The sequence below is a fragment of the Polypterus senegalus genome, chromosome 6, assembly GCF_016835505.1.
Source record: "Polypterus senegalus isolate Bchr_013 chromosome 6, ASM1683550v1, whole genome shotgun sequence".
NCBI classification, from domain to species: Eukaryota; Metazoa; Chordata; class Cladistia; order Polypteriformes; family Polypteridae; genus Polypterus; species Polypterus senegalus.
This window is the reverse complement of record NC_053159.1, coordinates 38,478,324-38,500,099: the sequence shown is the minus strand read 5'-3', so window position 1 is coordinate 38,500,099 and position 21,776 is coordinate 38,478,324. Positions and strand designations below refer to the sequence as shown.

The window sequence follows — 21,776 nt, the reverse complement described above, 5'->3', positions numbered from 1 at the left end:
TGTTGATTTATATTCTAGGCTTCATAGTGCAACATTTCATCTCTCTTGCGTTCTGTACAGAGGCAGCGCACACTGGATTATTTTGGGAATGAATCACTCAGAGTTGTTTTGCCAGTTTAACCTGAACAGCACTTGTGGTCTGCGCAGAAAGCTTCCTCTGGCTCAACATTCCTCCCTCTTCAAGTCCCCAGAGCTTGCACAATGCACGTCTGTCATTTCCTAGGCTGTCTGGCTGTACTATCACACTGCAAGTGCAAATTTGAACTTCTGGACTTGCATCTCTGTTTACTGGTAGAGAACAGGCATTTCCAGTATACTGACAACACTGTTGGTATTTGCAGAAAAGGGGAAGTCCTACAAATCCCAGGGCTGTCAGACTACACTGCTCTTTGTATTTGATTTCTTTGAAAAAGTGCCTTTGGGCTGTTTGGCTTCTGTTGTGAACAGCCATCTATCTGTCAGTGTGTTCAAATGCGCTTTAATAACTTGGTTAATTCACAGAAAACCTGACTTCACAAATTCCATGTATGCCTTTATTATGTTTAGAGAAATCAAGATATTGATTAACACACATAGATTTCTCCTCAGGTAACCTGGCTATTTGGCCTTGTAAACCCTTAACCAGGTTGCAGTAAGGCATGTTCTTTTCATTCTGTTAGACTGCGCATTCCTTTTCTTTTGCGCACATGCTCAGCAGCCATGAGTAGAAAGCAGTGAAAGCATCCACAAAGATAGATTTGATTTTTGAGGGAAATGCTCAGGGGATCACATCATTCCGCTCTCCTGGTTTAAATACTCTTGACACTCTTTTTTAAATCGCTAATTCTGTGTTGACGAGTGGAATATACAGGGTTAAGCTCAGCAGTATAATCTCGGGAGACAGTCTTCATGCTTGTTTTTGGGTTCACAGAGGCCATTGATGTTTTTTAAATTTTTATGACATTGAAGTGTTTTTTCATAGGAGAACATAAGTGAACCCGCGCATGTAACCCTTGGGCGGGGGGTGTATGTTTTACAGATTTCGGCTACTAACTGGGTTGCTCATCAGGTCCCAGTTTTGTGTGTGCACGTAAATGCATGAAGTATCTGAGTAATTCTGGCTACACATTGTTTCACTAGGAAACTCTGTATCACTGTACCCCCACTGTAAACATTTAAACTGAACTGAAATGATCCCTTTACAACTACATTTGCTACCACCCGAGTGGCTCCTGTTTACCTGCACTGTCTGGCAATTCCTTGCCAACTGGACAGCCCTTTATTCCATTGGTAAATAAATGCATATTTATGTAAAGCTAGAAGCTATCAAAATAGCTACAACTTTAATTGCTATATGTTTCCATTTTATAGATTGTAATAAGCATCAGTACATACTTATCATCCTGGTGGCCTCTTTGTCTCCTATGAATGGGGGCCAGGGCTTGACCAGGTTTGAAAGAATAAATAATCTTGGAATCTTTATGCCAATTATTTTAAGCTTTGAGCTTTTTTGTTTGTTTACATTTGTTTTGCTTTTGTTTTATTTATTCATCGTCTTTGTTTTTGTGTGCTCTTTAGGAGCTAGTTTTGATTAGAAGAGAGGACAGGAAAGAGAGCGAAAGCGTAAGTATAGGCTCAGCTTTAAATCTTCTAAACATCATGCAACAAGCGTGTTACACACTAAAGGTGCTGCTGAACCCTCACAGGGCTTCTTAGAAGTGTGTTTGTTTCTCATTGAAATACTTTTCAACAGAGTGTGTGCGTGCAGCTGCTGGTGACGAATGGCAGGAATGTGCAGCAGTCGCTGTGTCGGTCACAATATGTGTATAGTGGGCACTCCAGCCTGACACAGACAGACACAAGGCACAAGTCCAGCAACAACAACAACAACAACATTTATTTATATAGCAAATACAAATAATGTAGCTCAAAGTGCTTTACATGATGAAGAAAAAAGAGAAAAAGACATAGTAAGAATTAAAATAAGACAAAACTCATTAACATAGAATAAAAGTAAGGTCCGATGGCCAGAAAGGACAGAAAAAACAAAAATAAACTCCAGACAGCTGGAGAAAAAATAAAATCTGCAGGAGTTCCAGACCATGAGACCACCCAGCCCCCTCTAGGCATTCTACCTAACATAAACATCTTTTATTCATGCTACCATGTTTCCCCGAAAATAAGACAGTGTCTTATATTCATTTTAGGTGCAAAAAATGCACTAGGGCTTATTTTCGGGTAAGTCTTATTTTTATTATCTCTCTCTCTCTCTCTCTCTCTCCCTCACTCTCATGCGCGCGTGTGTGTGTCTCTCTCCCGCGCACGTGTCTGTGTGTGTGTGTGTATCTCTCTCTTGCTCGTCTGTGTATCTCTCTCTCACCCGTGTGCGTGCGTCTCTCTGTCACGCGTGTGCGTGTCTCTCTCTCTCTCTCTCTCTCTCTCCCTCACTCTCATGCGCGTGTGTGTGTCTCTCTCTCGCGCACGTGTCTGTGTGTGTGTGTGTGTCTCTCTCTTGCTTGCTGCACAGAGAGAGGCTGAACACATGCAGAAATCATTGGCGCGCACAAACCGAAAGTGAAACTGGCTTGTTCGTATACCGAGCGTGTGGTCGTGAACAGATGCAAAAGTTTGGCGAACTTTTTGGTCATAAACCTATTTGTACATGTTCCTAGACGTTCGTGAAGCGAGGTTCCACTGTACTTGTAAAAGCACCTTACCTTGTAACCAGGACAGCTTCTAGGCTAAATACGGCAGCTCCCAGGACAGATGCAAAAATGTCGGATTAGCGATAGGTCTTATTTTCGGGGGAGGGCTTATATTAGCAGTACATCAGAAATTACTGCTAGGTCTTACTTTTGGGGAAACCCGGTAAATGCTTTCATAGTTGTTTCCACAGCACCAACACCAATACAAATAGGCACACAGGAATAAACACATTGCACTTGCTCTTCTTTTCTTTCCCTCTCTTCTCTTCCTCCTTCCTCCATTAAGCTTTGTCTTCTACCTCCGGACTCTGGCACCTAGAGCAGTGGCAGCTGGCTCCTTTTATGCTGTACCCGGGAGTACTTCCTTTGTCACATTAATGTGGTCCGGAAGCACTTTCTGGTGAGATGGGAACCTGATGAAGTAGGGCTCAGCAACACAAGGGGCTGCCAGCTAACGATCCGGGGCATATAATTCCTTCCATTAAGGAAGCATCCGGCTGGGCAAGGGTGCCATCTATCTGCCACAATATGTATATATATATATATATTTTTTTTTTAACTTCTTGCTTGTCATGACAGCACTTTTGTTAGACTAACCTTAGGATTATTGTTAAGGATCTTGCGCCACAGGCTATTTTTCTCTTTCCTTGCCTTCCTGTCGCAATCTAAACCTAGACCGTTTAGCAGCCCGCCTAGTGCCTCTCACATTTTTTTTGTGCTTCTGTGGTGTGACACTTATGTAATTTATATCTTCCTCCCCACCTCATTCCTGTTTCTTCTTATTTCTTGGTGAAACTTTCTAGCAGAAGAACAGTGTTTTATAAGTGGTATTGGTTCTTATCTCATCTCTATTCTCCTCCTGTTCATTTCAAATACTGTTCTTGTCTCAGATAGTATCTAACATCAAGGCTACGTTCACAGAGTAGTCCAATTTTTATTCATATGCAAAATGGATGGAATCTTTTCAGATTACTTATGAACAGCAAAAAAACTTTTTACACTAGATTTAAGGTTGTTTTCACACCAAGTTCATTTGGACTCGTTTTTTTCATACTCTGGTGAGATTTCCTCGAAAGTTCCATTCATTTAGGTAGATGTGAACACAACAATTCCACTCTGGTGTGGACCAAAAAAAAAAGATAGCAAGACCATTTGGAACAGTTTGCATGAGGTCTGAATGTGATTCAGCCCTGGACTGATTTAACTCCATGAAATACTGTGCATTATGCATAGCATTTTGTATTTTTTGTGGAAGTCAGGCTGAGTGTCTGCTGTCTTTTCACATAAAACGACTCGCAGAATTATCCACTCCAGAGCTTCTGAGTTTTGCGATCAGACAGCAGTTGACCATATTTAAAAAAAGAGCTTGGTGTAAACTTAGTTGTGATTATGTTGATCAGATCACATATAGAGGTGGCAAGAAATGAACAGCAGTGCTTTGTTAGACTGCCAGTCAAACATGCTCATCTAACACCATATGTATACCATGTGCGCAGGTGAGACATGCTGTCAATGCACACACTAACATTGATATGTTAGTCAATGTTAACCCAGCATCCAAAATAAGCATTAATATGTTCACGTTCACTAGACGTGATTTGAGATGTAATAAATTGAGGTTACTTTCAAATTGTGGCTACTGAAGGGGAAATGCACACAGCATCATACAGTTAAATGAAAATTACATGATAAGTCTCCTCTAATGAAACAGAAGCAAATCAGTATATGCTATTAGCAGAGCTGGTCTTCTGTTGTAGGCTCGGCTATTTTAAATGTGTCCTTCTGTAGAGAAATGTAATAGTGTATAGTTTTAAGTAGTCTTTTGTTTAATAATTATGGAAAATGCAGCAGTGTGCAATAAATGTTTCTGCCCAGTGCCGACGGGATGTTTAGTGATGTGGTTAGTTTGTTTGAAAGTTTACAGTGGGAAACACAACCAAACTAACTGGAAATGAATAACAAAGTAAAGAAATGTTCCCTGATTTGGAACAAAGCAAATAAACTATGTGTAAAAATATCTTTAAACCACTTTCGTATGTAGTACTAAATCGGATCTATTTGCAACTTGAATGTGACCTGAGTTTGAACACTTGAGTCAGACTTATCTGGAATTTACACTCCTCAACTAATTTACATCACTGATTATGCAACCTTCATCGTATTTCTGCATTGAAAATAAATATGGATTACATTGCTGGTAAGATAGTGGGGTGACTTCTGTGAGTGAATACAGCCCAATTTGTGATTAAAATGGTGAGTCTTATGTGTGTGTTTTTCTTGGAGAATCTTGTGGACAGTGTGTGAGTAATCGAACGCCCCACTAGATATTCTGCAATTGTCAAAACACACTTTTCAATTAAAACCTTCCACATTTTTTCCTTGCCAGTCTTAGCTCCTGACTTATGTCCAGAGGTTTCATCTTGCAGTTACAACACCAAGGTTATTATAGTTTTGCCTTTTTATTTTAGTTTTTTTCTATATTTTTTCTGACCTTACTTGAAAATTCAGTTTAGTTTTACTTTATTGTGTATTTTTAGTATTAATTTAGCTTTTATTTCACAAAGACACTTCTATTTTATTTTTGTATCTAGTAGTTTCCGTTTTAGTTTTATTAATTATGGTGTGGTTAAAGAACTACTATGGAGTTTAGTTTTGTGTCTCCATCAGACAGAACTGTACACTTAATGGGTTTGGATATAATATGAGTTTAATGTTAGTGGAAGTTTACTAGACTACATGGTTTACTATCTGGTTTTGTTTTAGTTTGATAAAAACAAGTATAATCAAAACCACATACTGAAAATGAACAGTTTTATAATTTTTTAAATATTTTCTATGTCATTTTTGCTGAACAAATTGTGTGCTGTCTGTTAGTACTTTTCATCTTTTCCTGCTTTTGCACAGAATGGGCCAATTTGTGGTGAAATTTAGGTACATTTTAAGGTTGGAGGGTATTATATATATATATAAATATATATATATATATACTATGTGTATATATATATATATATATATATATATATATATATATCCATCCATCCATTTTCTAACCCGCTGAATCCGAATACAGGGTCACGGGGGTCTGCTGGAGCCAATCCCAGCCAACACAGGGCACAAGGCAGGAACCAATCCTGGGCAGGGTGCCAACCCACTGCAGGACATACACAAACACACCCACACACAAACACTCACTAGGGCCAATTTAGAATCGCCAATCCACCTAACCTGCATGTCTTTGGATTGTGGGAGGAAACCGGAGCGCCCGGAGGAAACCCACACAGACACGGGAGAACATGCAAACTCCACGCAGGGAGGACCCGGAAGCGAACCCGGTCTTCTAACTGCGAGGCAGCAGCGCTACCACTGCGCCACCGTGCCGCCCTATATATATATATATATATCTTGTCACACTTCGATCACAGATTTGCACAGAAACACAGGAGGTTGGAGTCAGAAATTTTATTCAAAAGTTTAAACATACTCTCCTTAGAGAGAGAGGGGGCAAACAATCAATTCTAAAACTGACAGGTGCTGTACATGCTTTTAAGTATGCAGAGTACCGCGTGAGAGGTTTATCACGTGACAGAGCGCAAATAAGGTAAGGAGCAATGTGAAGGTAGTCTGTCAACGTTTTTCAGGGGTTTTCCCAGGAATGTCTGTATTCTCTGGGGGTGTGATCAGACCCCAGCTCACAATCTCTATATGCTGCGGTGGGAATCCCTGCCAGGGATTTGTTTCCTGTCTTGCACCCTGTGTTGGCTTGGCTGTGATTGGCTCCTGCAGACCCTAGTGACCCTGTAGTTAGGATATAGCGGGTTGGACGATGGATGGATGGATATGGATAGATATATATATATATAAATAATATACAGGTAAAATTCCATTACAATGAATATCTTTACAATGAAATTTTTATTACAACGAAGTATTTTTATGGTCCCGACAGCTTCAGCAATATGATGCAAGTCTAGAGAAATCTCGTTACTACAAAGTACATTCAGCAGATACTTTCATTACAGTGAAGTGCCCAAAAGAGCAGCTAGTTCTGTGGCCGCAGCTCAGTTGTGCACAACAATCCCCAAACAGAAACAATGCCATTTTTTTTTTCTTTCTTCGAACTTTCCTCATACTGTTTTTTGTTTATTTTTGCCTTTTTTGTTTCCTGCGGTTTTCAGTGATACCTTTTGCTTCTTGTTCATCAACATTTGAAAAACATCCATTGGAATTTAACTCATTGTCATCCTCCTATAGAAACGGCAGACACGAAAAAACAATAACAGTTCATTTTAGAAAAAAAAAAACTTTACATTTTTGCAGCTCTCGATTGCAGCAAAAAGAAAAAAGACGTTGACAGTGAATTCGGAATTTCGCCATTGATGCTGTCAACTTTCTTGAAAGACCGAGCAAAAAAAGAAGAAAATTCTCAGGTTGCAAAAGTATGTGAACTGCTGCATTTGAAGACGTCGAAAAAGCAGTTGTTATGTGGTTCAGTGATGCTCGTTCAAGAAACATTCCTATTAGTGCGGCACTCATTCAAGAAAATGTGAGATTTCTAAACTCTCTTGGGACCTCCCCCAACTGTACAACATGCCGAAGAGCGTCCTAAAGTCCGACCTCCACGTCTATGGAAGACTGTTAATCTGTTGCCGGGGCAACAGCAGGCTCACAGATATGCTGCGTCTCTCCCGCCAAAGCAAACAGAAAAGATATCAGTAGGTGATGCAAGGTACATTGTAAATGCAGATAAAGGTTTACTTGGTCACTGATCTGGCCACGACCCTGCCTGACTACTGTGTCTGTGTATAGCAGAGTGGCAGATCACACTACGATAAATTAGTGTGCTGTTCCTGTTTCAAGCTGAATAAAGCTAAAGTATTGAGACTAAGCCTCGTGTTTTGGGGTGCAAGACGGGGACTTATAGCGCGACCCCGATCTTTTAAGATTTGCTTCTGTGTCACTTCACTGCAGCGCTGTGAGCCTGCTATTGCCCTGCCCCAGCAACGGACAAACAATCTTCCACAGATGCTGCAATCGCGCTTCGGGACGCACTTCAGAGTGTCATTCCCGTTGGGTGGGGAGTGGGGGTCTCAAAAGAGTTCAGAAACCTCACAATATGACGAAGAAGAAAAGGATGATTCAGCTTCTGATTGATAACTGTGCTGCACACAACATGCTTCTACATTTAGATAATGTTCACGTTGAATTCCTCCCACCCCGATTGCACAGCAGTGCTTCAGCCATTGGATTTGGGCATCATTCGCACCCTGAAAGCAAGGAAATGCTGTGAAAAATTCTCGTCAGCATAACTTGTAGGCAAGAGGAGATTAAAATTAACGCAAAAGAAGCTATTGAAATGATTGCAAATGCCTGGATGCAAGTTAAAGAAAGCACTATAGTAACAAATACAGAATCTCATTACAACAAAATTTTCGTTACAATGAAATATTTTTAGGTTCCTCTGAGTTCATTGTAACGGAATTTTACCTGTATGTGAGTGCATATAACCTCGGACGTTGGCGCTAGAGGCGAAGCCTGTACCATTGCGCCACGGCGTGTGGTTTATCTATTTGAGCGTATGTAGATCGGGATATATATATACATATATATACATATACCCGCGCTTCGCAGCAGAGAAGTAGTGTGTTAAAGAAGTTATGAAAAAGAAAAGGGAACATTTTAAAAATAACATAACCTGATTGTCAATATACAGTAATTGTTTTGTGAGTGTTGTGAGTGTTGCTGTCATCAAGGATTTGATTATCATTATTTCTTTCAATCAGGTTCGTATTTGTACGATGTGTTGTGTTCAAGTTACATTCCGTGTTTGTCAATTGTTGTAAAGATAAGAGGTTTCATTCATCGATTTGTTTCTTACTGCATCAATAAACAGCTCGTCTTCCTCTTTATCTGAGACGTGACACACTGCATGCACGTTTTTTTTTACACTGTCTTCCTTTAGCGGGACGTTCACTTTTTCCTCCGTGTGCTTTGTTTCCGCAGTAGCTGCACTTATGAATATGCTTGTATGTATCACGCGCCGTATTTTTGCTGCCTTCTCAATTGTGTAATTCGGTTTTGTTCAGCACTCTTTGGAACTGTTGCTTTTGTCTGTGCACTCGTCAGTTCACGTGAGCCGCTTCGGTGTACATGCATCGAAGTTTTCCAGCTGTGCTGGTGCCATCTCGTGCGATGTCCACGGCTGTATTTAATGTTAGTTAAGACCCGGCACTTAAAAGTTTCTCTCGCAGTTTCGCTGAGTTTGTGCCAAACACCACCGTGACCATCTCATCTTCCTCTGCATAAGCACAGTCCTTCACCCGTGAATATTTAGCGGCAGTGTTTCTATTGGATTGCCGCTGACGGACGGCCTTATATGGGCAGGCACTAAATTACGTGGGAGGCGTAACTCCGCCTCCCACGGGCATCGAGCAGAAGTCTATTATAGTATATGGACGAAAAAATAGGTTCCAGTTATGACCATTACGTGTAGAATTTCAAATGAAACCTGCCCAACTTTTGTAAGTAAGCTGTAAAGAATGAGCCTGCCAAATTTCAGCCTTCTACCTACGGGAAGTTGGAGAATTAGTGATGAGTGAGTGAGTGAGTGAGTGAGTCAGTGAGGGCTTTGCCTTATATATATATATATATATATATATATATATATATATATATATATATATATATATACATATATGCAAAGAATTGTGTCCATATGTCATGCGATTACTTGTGAACCACTGGAATCTTCATCGTGGTCTTATTTAAAAACATATGATTTAATATGTGCTGGTGAGGCAAAACATGTGATTTTCTTACGACAGACTAGGCAAACTGATCAAGAAAGTGATATGGAAAAAGAAGTGCAGTGACATCTGCTGAGCATGAAGCAAATTGCAGAAACTGTTTGCATGATAGGAAGAAGAATAATGACAGCTCCAACATCTGTTGCATGTCAAGCACATGTGGTGTGGCATCCTGCTGGTACTTGCAAACTACAGGGGCTAGAACTTTGATCTTGGCAGGACCAGATGTCCACATGTTTCCTAGTTATAAAATAAAACGGGATAATAAATTAGTGAGCCTAAAGTTGAACTAGGGGTAATTTTCAAGTTCTCAAAAATAAACCTGATTAAACTAAAAGATACTGACAGTGAGATTAAGACATATGTTTTCATGTATTTGTTTGGTATAAGTTGTTGCTTATAGGTAGGAAACTGCTACTTCTCATAGTTTTGGTACCTGTAGAATATTTAAAATTACTGTTACAATTGAAAACCTTGTTTAATGTTTATGGTAAAGTATACCCTATCCCTAAAGTGCATATTGCACATCTGTATGAAGTGCACCAGTGCACATTTACCTTTAGGGGTAAATAAAATCTCTATTAACCCTAACCTACCCCTAACCTTCTCAAAGATAAGTGCTGTTTGTTATGTATCTTTGATGATGAAATTATTTATATTTTTTTCAGCAGAAATATAGGGGTCTACTGTAATTCCTGCAATTAACTGTTTTGTGTTAAATACATTAAAGAAATATAAGTAATTAGTTACAGTAAATAGGGAGCTGAGAAGTATCAAGGGAATTGAATCTGAAATTAGGCTTCAAGGGCCAGAAGTGAATTTTCAGCCTCTCAAATATCTTATTCACTTCTCATTCAGTTGTTTTTAAGCCAAGTGAATTTTTCTGTCAATTATCATTATTTTTTACTATTTGACTGTAGTACTAGAGTTTTGTACAATGTTAACCATTATGGATGTAAAGAGAAGTCAAGCAAAATGACACAATTTATTGTCTAACTAAATAGATTGCAATACAAACTTTTGAGGCAACTCAGGCCCCTTCTTCAGGCAAGAAAGCTTGTATATTGTAATCTTTTTAGTTAGGCAATCTATGGTGTCATTTTGCTTAACTTCTCGTTTATTATTTGGCCAAATTTCCATGTTATATTGTTTTTCAATATTGTTTCTCTAAACATATCTTTTTATTTACATTCATTTATTTTATGTTTTTTGTAATTGTAATAGAGCAAATCTCAGTAAGAATTGGAATTTTTTGTGTTCATAGCACAAGTAAAGCTTGAACTTTTCTTTTATTGCAGCCCCCACTTGTTCAGGCGATTTTCAATGGCGATCCAGAAGAAATTCGAATGTTGATCTTCAAGACTGAAGATGTCAATGCGCCGGTAAATTTTATGTTCTTTTTTTACTTTGTTTCTCCTTTTTGTGTTTGTGAATAAAGCAGTTAGCTGCAGACACATATTATGCAGCGCTACAATGTGACTTTTTAAGATATCAAGAAGCAAAGTTGAAATTTCAATCTCAAAAAAGTGTTTTTGCTTACCACTGTCCTCCATTAGACAGTGAGCTATGTGGATCAATCATTCATTGTAGTGTTACACTACGTCATGTGTTTTGGCTGTCACAATGTCTTTTTGAACCCTGAATACTAATTCCTGTGTCAGAGTTCAAGTCTGTTTTTATTTTTGTTAAAGTTCAGTTGAATCAGTATTATTTGTGAAATATTTGGAAATGTACTTTTTGTTTAACAAATAATATAAAAGGAAAACAGGTAGCATGATAGTTCAGTGGTAAGGGCTGCTACCTGTCTTAAGTTAAAATCCACACCTAGATGTTGTCTGAGGGGAGACTGCGTGTTCCCCTGTAGCTGTGTGATTTTTTATTTTAAATCCTACATCCTCAAAGACATGCAGGTTAGACTAAATGTTGATTGTCATTTTCAATGTGGCGTTGTGTGAGTTCCCCCCTGTTTGGGACTGACACCCTCTCTAGGATAGGCTGTGGCCCTCCTATAATTCAGAACTGAATTATAACATCTTATGTCATCTCATCTTATTTTCTGAAACCACTGTTCTTGTTGAGGGTCATGGTGGCAGCGGCCAAGCAGGTCAGCCCAGATTTCCCTTTTCCCAGCAACAGATTCCAGCTCTTCCTGGGGAATTTCCTAATTGTTTCCAGTCCAGCTGTGAGATGTAATCCCACCAGTGTGTCCTAGGCATGCCGCAGGGTCTCATACCTGGAGCAACTGTAATGGGTGCCATCTAGGGGTAGCAGCAACCTTTTAACATGGCCAAACCACCTCAACTGGCTTCTCTTGATCTGGAGGAGAAGCAACTCTACTCTAAGGCTTGAATTGCTGAGCTTCTCATCCTGCCACCTCATCATTCGTGCGAAGAAACCTAATTTCTACTGTTTGTACATGTGATCCCATTCTTTTGGTCTTTACCCACAGCTCATAACCATATTGATTGAACATTAAACTGAGAGTTTTGCCTTTAGACTCGGCTTCTGCTACACCACCAAGGACCAGTACAGCACTGGCAGAACAGCCGCTGCTGCTCCAATCCACTTGTCAATCTCACAAACTCTTTTTCCATCACTCGTAAACAATATCCCAAGATTCTTGACTCTTCCACTAAGGGCAGTTGTCCCCCTCCTCACCTGGAGAGAGTAATTCACTCTTTTCCGAGAGAGAACCATGACCTGATACTTGGGGGTGACGATCTTCATCCCATCCACTTCACACTCAGCAGCAAATTGTGCAAGTTCATACAGAAGGTCAAAATCAGACAAGACAAAGAGGACAACATCGAGTGACTTTTTAAGATATCGAGAAGGAAAGTTGAATTTTCAATCTCAAAAAAGTGTTTATGCTTACCATTGTCCTCCTTTAGACAGTGCGCTATGTGGATCAATCATTCATTGTAGTGTTACACCACATCATTTGTTTTGGCTGTCACAATATCTTTTTGAATAAAGCAACAATGCTCCTCCTAGTCTTCTTAAGGAGTGGCTCTGCCCATAGTCCTTCTTTTTGACCTTTGGCCCCTCTCATCTGTCTTTGTTACCATACAACCCTTTCACAACTGTCAACTAGGGTGGACAACCTATATAGGGTGGTCCAGATCTAATTACGCAATTTTCATTACGCTATAACTTATTAAGTTTATTACATGGAAAATCACCCGAAAAATCCCGGACCATCGAGAAGTGCGCGAAATGACGACATGATGAATCGTCTTTGCACCAAACTGGAATCGTCCCCGTATAAATCAAAGTCATCCAGACGATCTGGAGCTGCATAATTAGATCTGGACCACCCTGTACATTATTACAGGTTTTAAAATATGATAGATTTGCAGTACAACGGATATCCATTCATCCATCTACTCATTTTCCAAACCTGCTTAACCACAGCAGGGTCATAGGGAAGCTATAAGCGCTCTCAGGAAGAATCAAGTACCAGGCCTGATCAGCCTTCTGGCATTGAGCCAGCCCATCACAGGGTGAACGCACACACACACACAAACCCCAGAGCCAATTTACCATTGCCAGTCCACCCAACCCGCATACCTTTAGACTGTGCAAGGAAACTTGAGCATCTAGAAAAAAAACACACACAGAGTACCAGATAGCCATAACCTAAATATTCTGCCAAAGTAATCAAGAAATTAATTTCACATAGTCAGCTTGTGCTATGGTCTTAAATTATGTTTTATTTATACAGCATTTTGAATCAATTTCAGTGCCCTCAGTTGATACTTAAATATTGAGCTAATAAATTTAAACAGAAATATACCATATTTGTGGAATTTATCTGCTAATATATACTTCTAGTTCTTGTAATAAAGTTTAAAGAGAAAAGCCTCCATCCGTGTACACACAGGTGAGCACATAAAATTCCTAACTTTTCTTGTCAACTAAACTTCAATTAACTTTATCAAGCCACTTCTGTTTTTTTTTATTTGGGAATGAAGCAAATTAGTTTTGACGAGAATGAATACGTAGCCACCGTCACTAACAGTGAGGCATAGTACTGCAAGCGAAGGACATTCTTAACATTTTCAGTCAATTTTCTGCTTTCTTGAACACCCGCAACCAAATGTAACTGGCAGCACATACAGTAAGCTCAGTCACAGGTAAGCAGTTCGATTGGCAGCTGAGCAGTAGAAACCACTGCTTGTAATTCCCAGCATGCTAAGTACGTATTCCAAAAGTGACATGTTAGGGAGTACAGCTGCTGGGGGAGGTGGTGGTGACACTCTTAGCGATCCTTTAGCAGAGATATCAATTTGTTACTCAGTGGTGGTGTTCTATGCCATCAATAAGGGTCTTTCACCTCTGTGAGGTACTATGTCATTATCAAAAACGGTAGGATATATAAGCATAAGGTCAACGTATACTGTACATACTTCTTGTTCATTTAAGTTTCAATTATTTGTGTTTGTATGTAAAGTACAGTAATATTAATTTACTGTTATTTTATGAACTAGGGGGCCTCGCTAATGGCTCTCTTTATTCCTCCTCTCATCTTGATTGCTTGATTCTTACTATAGCTGCTTTACTCCATTTCTCAATAAACAAAAAGACCAATATGTAAATTTATTTGTTAGTGTACATTCTTCAAAATGTATTTTCCCCATTTAATGCATTTTAAGTGTAATCAGCTAATCGTCTAGTTTAATTGTCTCAGGGTCAGCTTGAATTGAAATGTTAAAGCAATTAATAACAGACAATATTAAAGACATTTGAAATTTTTTTTACCTAACTTGCTATGTGTGCTCACAAATGTTTGTCGTACACTAATAGTGGTACTCAAAGTTGACCTCTTAGCCTTCAGTGCTTTTACAGTAAGTGGAACAGGGCCAGTTCAGTCAGTGGTTTATACTCACTTCATGTAGGTGTCGGTATTCATCGCTCTAAAACCACTCACTACTAATAATCTGAAGTTAAAAGCAATTACATTTGCTGTATTAATATGTTATGAGAGCATCGCAGGTTTTATACGCTAACAATCTATTGATCAGTTCTTATTCTGTATGCTTTTAGGCACACAGCATTACAGTTAAATATGTTTTTTTTTTAATTTCCATTACTAAATCACTGATGTTAAAACATATATATATATATATATATATATATATATATATATATATATATATATATATATATTGTGGTAGATTAAGGGTTTTCTCGCACCCTTGTACCCTTGTACCCTTGGACCACACGTCAGACACCAGATAAAAGTCCAAATAATTATTTATTATAATAATTATGTGCACAAAGCACCCTCCTCTCCACAATACTCAATAAATCACAATAATAAATAAACAATCCTCCACTCCCAGACGCTTAGCCACCCTGCCTCCCAACTCAGCTCATTGTCTGGGAGCTCCCACAGTCCTTTTATACTCCCTGACCCGGAGGTGTTCCTGCCCAACAGTCCACAAGTCCTTATTCCTTCCGGGTCAGGGTAAACAATGCTTTTACTCACCCCGGAAACCCGTCGCTCTTCCTATGACGAACCTCCGGGTCATAGGGCACGAAGAGCTCTTCGGTCCTCCCTGCAGCTCCCTCTCGTGGCCCCCATGGCATCCAGCAGGGCGGTGCATAAAAACTCCATTGTCCATGATACCCTGCTGGTCTTCTGGGGACCTCCATGCTGCAAGGAGGGCTCCACCTGGCGGCTTGGGGGTATTGGCCAGGATAAACAGCCGGCCATCCTCCACAATATATATATATATTGGGTATAGAAAACAATCACCCTTTCGAAATATTCCCATTTATTTTTGCTTTACAGCCTTAAATGAAAACACAAAAAAAATGTTTCTTCCAGCTTTACTTACTCAGTGCAACCTATAACATCCATGAAAAGATATCACAGCTACAGTTCAGAAAAATGATACAAAAATCTAAAACAAGACATACTAAGATTAATAAAGGAACACCCTCCAATGTCAATATTTTGTTGAACCACCTTTTGCTTTAATGGCAGCCTTGAGTCGGTTGGGATACTTCTCTATCAGCTTTGCACACCTAGTTTGAGCCCATTCTTCTTTACAGAACTGTTCAAGTTCGGTCAAATTGGATGGTGAGCGTTGGTGGACTGCTATCTTCAAATCTTTCCACAGATTTTCAGTGGGATTTAGGTCGGTGCTCTGACTGGGCCAAACAAGGACATTCACTTTTTTCTCCTTTAGCCACTGAGTGGTCAGTTTTGCTGTGTGCTTCGGGTCGTTGTCGTGTTGAAAGGTGAACAATCTGCCCATCTTCAACTGCCTGTCAGAAGGGAGCAGGTTTTCCTGAAGAATTTGACAGTATTTTGCCCCATCCATTTTTCCTTCTACCCTAACGAGAGCCCCAGGCCCTGCGGCAGAGAAACACCCCCCACAACAGGATGCGGCCACCTACATGCTTTACTGGCCATTGGCCTCTTGGTAGCCTCTCTTACCAGTTTCCTCCTTGCTCTTCCATCCAGTTTGGAGGGACAGCTGGATCCAGGGAGGGAACTAGTAGTATCAAACACTTGCCACTTCTTTATTATGGACTTTACTGAGCTCTTTGGGATTGATAAAGCCTCTGAGATTTTTTTGTGTCCATCTCCTGCCTTATGTCTGTCCACAACTCTGTCTCTGAGATCCTTTGAAAGTGGCTTGCCACCCATAGTCAGTTGTTTGCGCTACCAAGCAAGGGAATGAATGCTCCAGGAACAGCTTCACTAATCACACTGATTACAGTTGATCACAGGTGGAAACCAGTAACCATGGTCTGCAATGGAATTGGTGGGCACTTACACCTGATTGTGTTTACAGATATTGTTTAGGAGTGGGGTAATCCTTTATTAATCTCAGTATTTCTTATTTTTTATTTTTTTAATTTCTTTTGAACGGTAACTCTGATATCTTTCACTTGGATGTTATAGATTGCATTGAGTAAGTAAAGCTGGAAAAAAATATTAGTTTGTATGTTTTCATTTAAGGCTGTAAAGCAAAAAAAATGGGAATATTTCGAAGGGGGTGATTTTTTTCTATACCCACTGTATCTGAGTATTGTTACTAACCATGTGTACTCTTCATGGACACAATTTTCTCATCTTCTAAGAGCTACTTCCAGCATGATATTACACTATGTCACAAAGCAAAAGTTCTTTCAAACTGCTTTCATGAATATCAAAATGAGTTCAGTGCTCTTTGGCACAGTCACAGGATACGAATCAAAGAACACCTTTGGGGTGTGGTAGAATGGAAGAGTTGCAGCATGAATGTGCAGCCGACCAATCTGCAGAAACTGTGTGATGCAATCATGTCGACATGGACCAGAATCTGAAAGGAATGACTCCATCATGCGTGGAGTTTGCATGTTCTCCCCGTGTCTGCGTGGGTTTCCTCCGGGCGCTCCGGTTTCCTCCCACAATCCAAAGACATGCAGGTTAGGTGGATTGGCGATTCTAAATTGGCCCTAGTGTGTGCTTGGTGTGTGGGTGTGTTTGTGTGTGTCCTGCGGTGGGTTGGCACCCTGCCCAGGATTGGTTCCTGCCTTGTGCCCTGTGTTGGCTGGGATTGGCTCCAGCAGACCCCCATGACCCTGTATTCGGATTCAGCGGGTTAGAAAATGGATGGTTGGATGGATGGATCTTGTGGAATCCATATCTTGAAGAACTATGACCATTTTGAGGGCAAAAGGAAGCCTTAGCCAGTATTAGTATTGTGGTTCTAAGAATTTGCCCAGTGAGTGTTTGTGTGTGTGTATATATATATATATATAAAACATATAAATATAAATTTAATTAAATATAAACAATGTTACATGCTAAGTATACTATGTGTTACTGTTACTGTTCTGAGGAGAAACACAAGAAAGAATTTCATTGCACTGTACCTTATGCACTATGTATACATGACGATTAACTTAAAGATAAATTTGAAAATAGCCCCAGGGAATCAGTCCATCAGTGGGCCAATTCACACACACACGCAAACTTCAGCCAGTTTAGAGTCATCACTTAACCCATCCTGGATGTTTTTCAGGATGTGGCAGCAATGCTACCTGCTGCATCGTCCAGAAAAATCGGTTTCCAAAATATAAACAAAACGAGTAAAATAAAATTAATTTCTCAAAAACCATTCAGGGTAATGTAATAATAAACAGAAAAGATAATGTTATAGTGTTAAGGAAGGGTTGCATCATAATGTAGTACTGTATGTCTACATCATATGAGGAAACCAGAGTATCCAAGAAAACCCAGACATACCAGGCAGGAGGAGATGTGCAGACTCCACACTTACAGTGACCAAGCTAGGATTTGAACCCTAGTTTCTAGACTCTGGGGCCAACCATTGTGTCATCATGCCACCTCACTGTATACTGAATAATGCAACTGTTAAAGCAAACTGTCCTACACTGTTTGGGCTTTTTCATCTTTTGGAGTGCAATTTTGTTAAAGGGGGCTTTGGCATTGATGTCTTATGACATGTCTAGTGACTCACTGTCACCTTTGGGCTTGAGAAATAAGCAGAAACTTCTCTTTTTTGAATGGTTTTTATTTATAGTAGGAGTACTTGTTTTTTGAATTCACTTATTTTTTGTTTACTTTTTAAGGATGCGGAGAAGCGGACTCCTCTGCACGCTGCTGCGTTTTTGGGAGATGCTGAAATTATCGAACTGCTTATTTTATCAGGTATTCTGAGTGATTTTTGTTTGTGTTTCTTAAATATTTAAAATATGCTAACAACAGTAATGTATAATAGAAAGGAAGTAAATGTCCCATCAGATACAGAATCTTTATATAAGAGGGCAAATGCCACCCATCTCATGGCCTGTGGACTAGCCTGTGTATGGCAATGACATTGGGATCTCGTAACATTCCACCGTCTCTAAATCAGTGCAGTCCTGAAAGAAAGTTATAGAGATGGGTCTGTCCCATCAACAATCAACAATCAAGTTGATATAATAAGGTGGGGTTTTTTTCCTAGTATCTGGCATATTCTTCTTCTTTCATTGTGTACCTAATCAATATGTACTTGTTTGCAATCTCTGCCAATCTGCATTTCTGTGAACTGATAACAATGGGTATGTGCCAAGTTAGAACAAGTGAAAATGTGTTACCTCATAAAGCTGTACAGACATTGAATGAGGTAGAAATACATCATTTTAAAACCTCTTGAGCAGAGGGCAGAGAATATTTCAGTACATTGTGTTTTGGTTTTATTTCTCTGACAAAGAGACACAGAGGCACAGTTTCCAGCCCTCTGAATGCCCCTTGAAGTTCAATGGTACACAGAATCAGGAATTCCAAGAGAAGTTGGACTGCCATGCAGCCCATTTGGGCAAAGTCCTGCTTTAGATTGTTTTGGGCACATTAATACATAGCGGGAAAGACTGGCAGAGGCTGCCCCCAGTATCATCAAACGTTGCCTCCACAAGGCAACAGTCACAATAGAATAAGTTTAAAAATGTAAGTGCATGTCATCTTAAAGAAAAGGTGTGCAATGAGGTTGAAGAATTAGAAACTACCTGACTGACTTGAGTAAGATGAGCTGTGAATGTCTGTCTGAATGGAGGGTAAAGGTTTAGAGTGTGACAACACTGTTATTAGATGTTTTCTATGGGGCTAGTATGTGTGTCATGTAGAAAATTGACAGACAAGACACAATGTGACAATTTAATTTAATGTCTTCTGAGCAATTCATCTTGAGTTTTGCTGTTCACGATAAAAACAGACTTGTATTTTTTAGAGGAAACTCAATGTCTTGCAGTAGCTTCCATCTTTTTTTATTGTACAGGAGCACGAGTTAATGCCAAGGATAACATGTGGCTCACCCCTCTGCACCGGGCTGTGGCATCACGCAGTGAGGTAAGGCCCTTTGTGTCTTAGTGGCTATATTGGAAGTTGCTTCTCCTTTCCCAAGCTGTTACTATGTACAGTACATGAATTTTCTGATCCCACCCAGTTCATAACTGTGGGGAACTAGTGTCTGCTGCGGCAGCATTAGATACAAGGTGGTGACCAGGGTTGACAGGTTCTGCAAATATTTTCAGCCTAGAGAAAGCTTAAATCTTGGCAAGAAGAGAAAGAAACCGGGCCAATATGTCATGACATCTTTCATTTATAAAAAAAAATCTTGGGGAGGTAAACAGGGAGACGAGATGTGATCTTCTCGGAAGACAATTCGAAGTCCCGTGAGAGACACTTTAACTTGCTCCCAGCTATTAAAACAACGACAAGCGACAAGCTAAACATGCAGCTTGCCAGCAGGAGAAAGCCAGCAGGTGATCCGACCACTTCTCCTTGCGTGCGTTCAGCCACCCTAACCCTCCTCTACACAACGTGAGCGGCAGAGACACGAAGTGGCAAAAAGGACAGTAGCTGTACAGGCTTTGAAATGATCGGGCAGCGAGACAAGCAGAACAGGCAGCTCGCCAGCAGCAGAAAGATAGCAGATGATCCGACTGCATTTCCTTAGCGTGTGTTCAGCCGCCCCTTCACAACGTGAGCAGCATTACAGTATACGAACTGCGAGAAAGAGATGTAACCACACGCGGGGCCGGAAATAAAGGACAAGTATTATTTTTACAAAAGTTTTAAAGTAAAAGTGAAAATAATGCATATGTAACAATTCCCATAAAGTAATCTCTTTAAATTGTATATCCGGTAAACCAAACCCGGGGTTGGGTGAGCGAAGTGCCCTAGTATAACAAAAAAAAAAAATAATTACAGAAGGATGGAGCAGTTTGGAAGTGTTCCATCGAAAAACTGGCAGGAGCCCTCCTTGATGTAGAACAGGGAAGGGGGTTTTAAAAATTGCCCGAAATACTGCATTATTTTTCAAATGAAGCCTAAATAACTGCAACCCACAAAACCCTACTTTTTCCTGTGGAAATCAATCTCAATTGGGTGGGAAAATTGTGGACCTGGCAACACTGGTGGGGACCGGCAGGGCACCAGTCCATTCCAGGGTACACTCAAACATACACATGAGGTGTGTAGGAATTTATCACATTATATGGGTGAGAGATAAATGCCACCAATGGGTGCTTTTATGTGATTCATTCAGAACCTCAAGGAGATACTCTTGGTTTTATTAAAACTTTCCTGAGTGATGTCAGTTAGAATTAAGAGATTCCAAATGAGCTATATAGTGGATACCTTTTGTTGGCAGGTGTCCTATGAACCACACATCCTAGAGGGGTCAGTACTCATTGAAGTTGGCCTAACCAAATCATCCGTGTTTTGTTTCTCTTCTGTTTATCTGAGTACTTTGTTTCATCCTCGCTACTAATTTTTGTTACATAAACCTCAGTTTTTGGTAACTTGGCTTACGTGGAATTTGAAAATGGCACAAGAGTGCCCCTTTCCTTCAAATTGTGTCAACCCCTTCTGTTACAAACACTCTTGGTTTCCTCCTGAGCCATCTATACCTCAATTTCATATGTACCTAACACAAATGTTTAGCCTGCGCCATTGTTCTAATCAAATAGTGTCTCTCACTGACTGTTAAAATTTTAATACTAAAGTCCACTAGAACTGTTTCTTAAGGCTTTGTAGTTGACTGTCATGATGTAGTCCTTTTGAGTTCAATGTACGGTAATATTCCTGGTAGCATACCTCATATATACAAGAACCTAATAATTCATCAAATGTGTAATATGTTTTACTTTCCTTCTCTGACAGGATTCGGTACGCATTCTCATCCGGCACTCGGCAGATGTCAATGCCAGAGACAAGAACTGGCAAACTCCTTTACATGTGGCAGCAGCCAATAAGTCGCTCCGCTGTGCTGAGATCATAATTCCTCTCTTGAGCAGTGTCAACGTGTCGGACCGAGGTGGCCGGACAGCTTTACATCATGCTGCACTAAATGGCCACATGGAGGTAAGTGCAACAATGTGGGGCAAAAGTTATTAGAGGAAAGACAAATCAATGGAAAATAAATAGGGGCTTTAGAATGAAGCTTATGAAAGTTGTAACAAACAGGAAATGTGTGGAATAGGAATATAAACAACAAGCTGGAAAGTGTGCAGATGATTCCAAGTTAGGTGGATTGGAAGATAATTTTAAATCCATCGAGTCATTACAGAGGGACTTGGACAGCAAACAGGATTAGTCAAATTTTTGGCCGATCAAATTTATTGTAATTAAATGTAAATTACATACAGGAAGTAAAATGCTAGGGTTGAATACACAATGAATGGAGGTTTGTGTTATCTGCATGACCAGAGTCTTACGTTTTGGGTTTTTACTTTACTACTTCATATCCACTCTGTTAATATTTTGTGCCATGTATTTCAGTAC

General features: G+C 39.9%; 1 protein-coding gene across 8 annotated transcripts in view; it reads left to right on the top strand.

Annotated features, from left to right (window-relative positions):
- Positions 1 to 21,776, top strand: part of ankrd44 (ankyrin repeat domain 44) — a 212,627-nt gene that overhangs the window by 91,190 nt on the left and 99,661 nt on the right. For all 8 annotated transcript variants that reach the window (XM_039755865.1, XM_039755868.1, XM_039755866.1 and 5 more), the window contains exons 2-5: positions 10,786 to 10,869; positions 18,083 to 18,161; positions 19,267 to 19,337; positions 21,156 to 21,356. In XM_039755865.1, the coding sequence (XP_039611799.1) occupies positions 10,786 to 10,869; positions 18,083 to 18,161; positions 19,267 to 19,337; positions 21,156 to 21,356 (435 nt within the window). The remainder of the gene's footprint in view (positions 1 to 10,785; positions 10,870 to 18,082; positions 18,162 to 19,266; positions 19,338 to 21,155; positions 21,357 to 21,776) is intronic.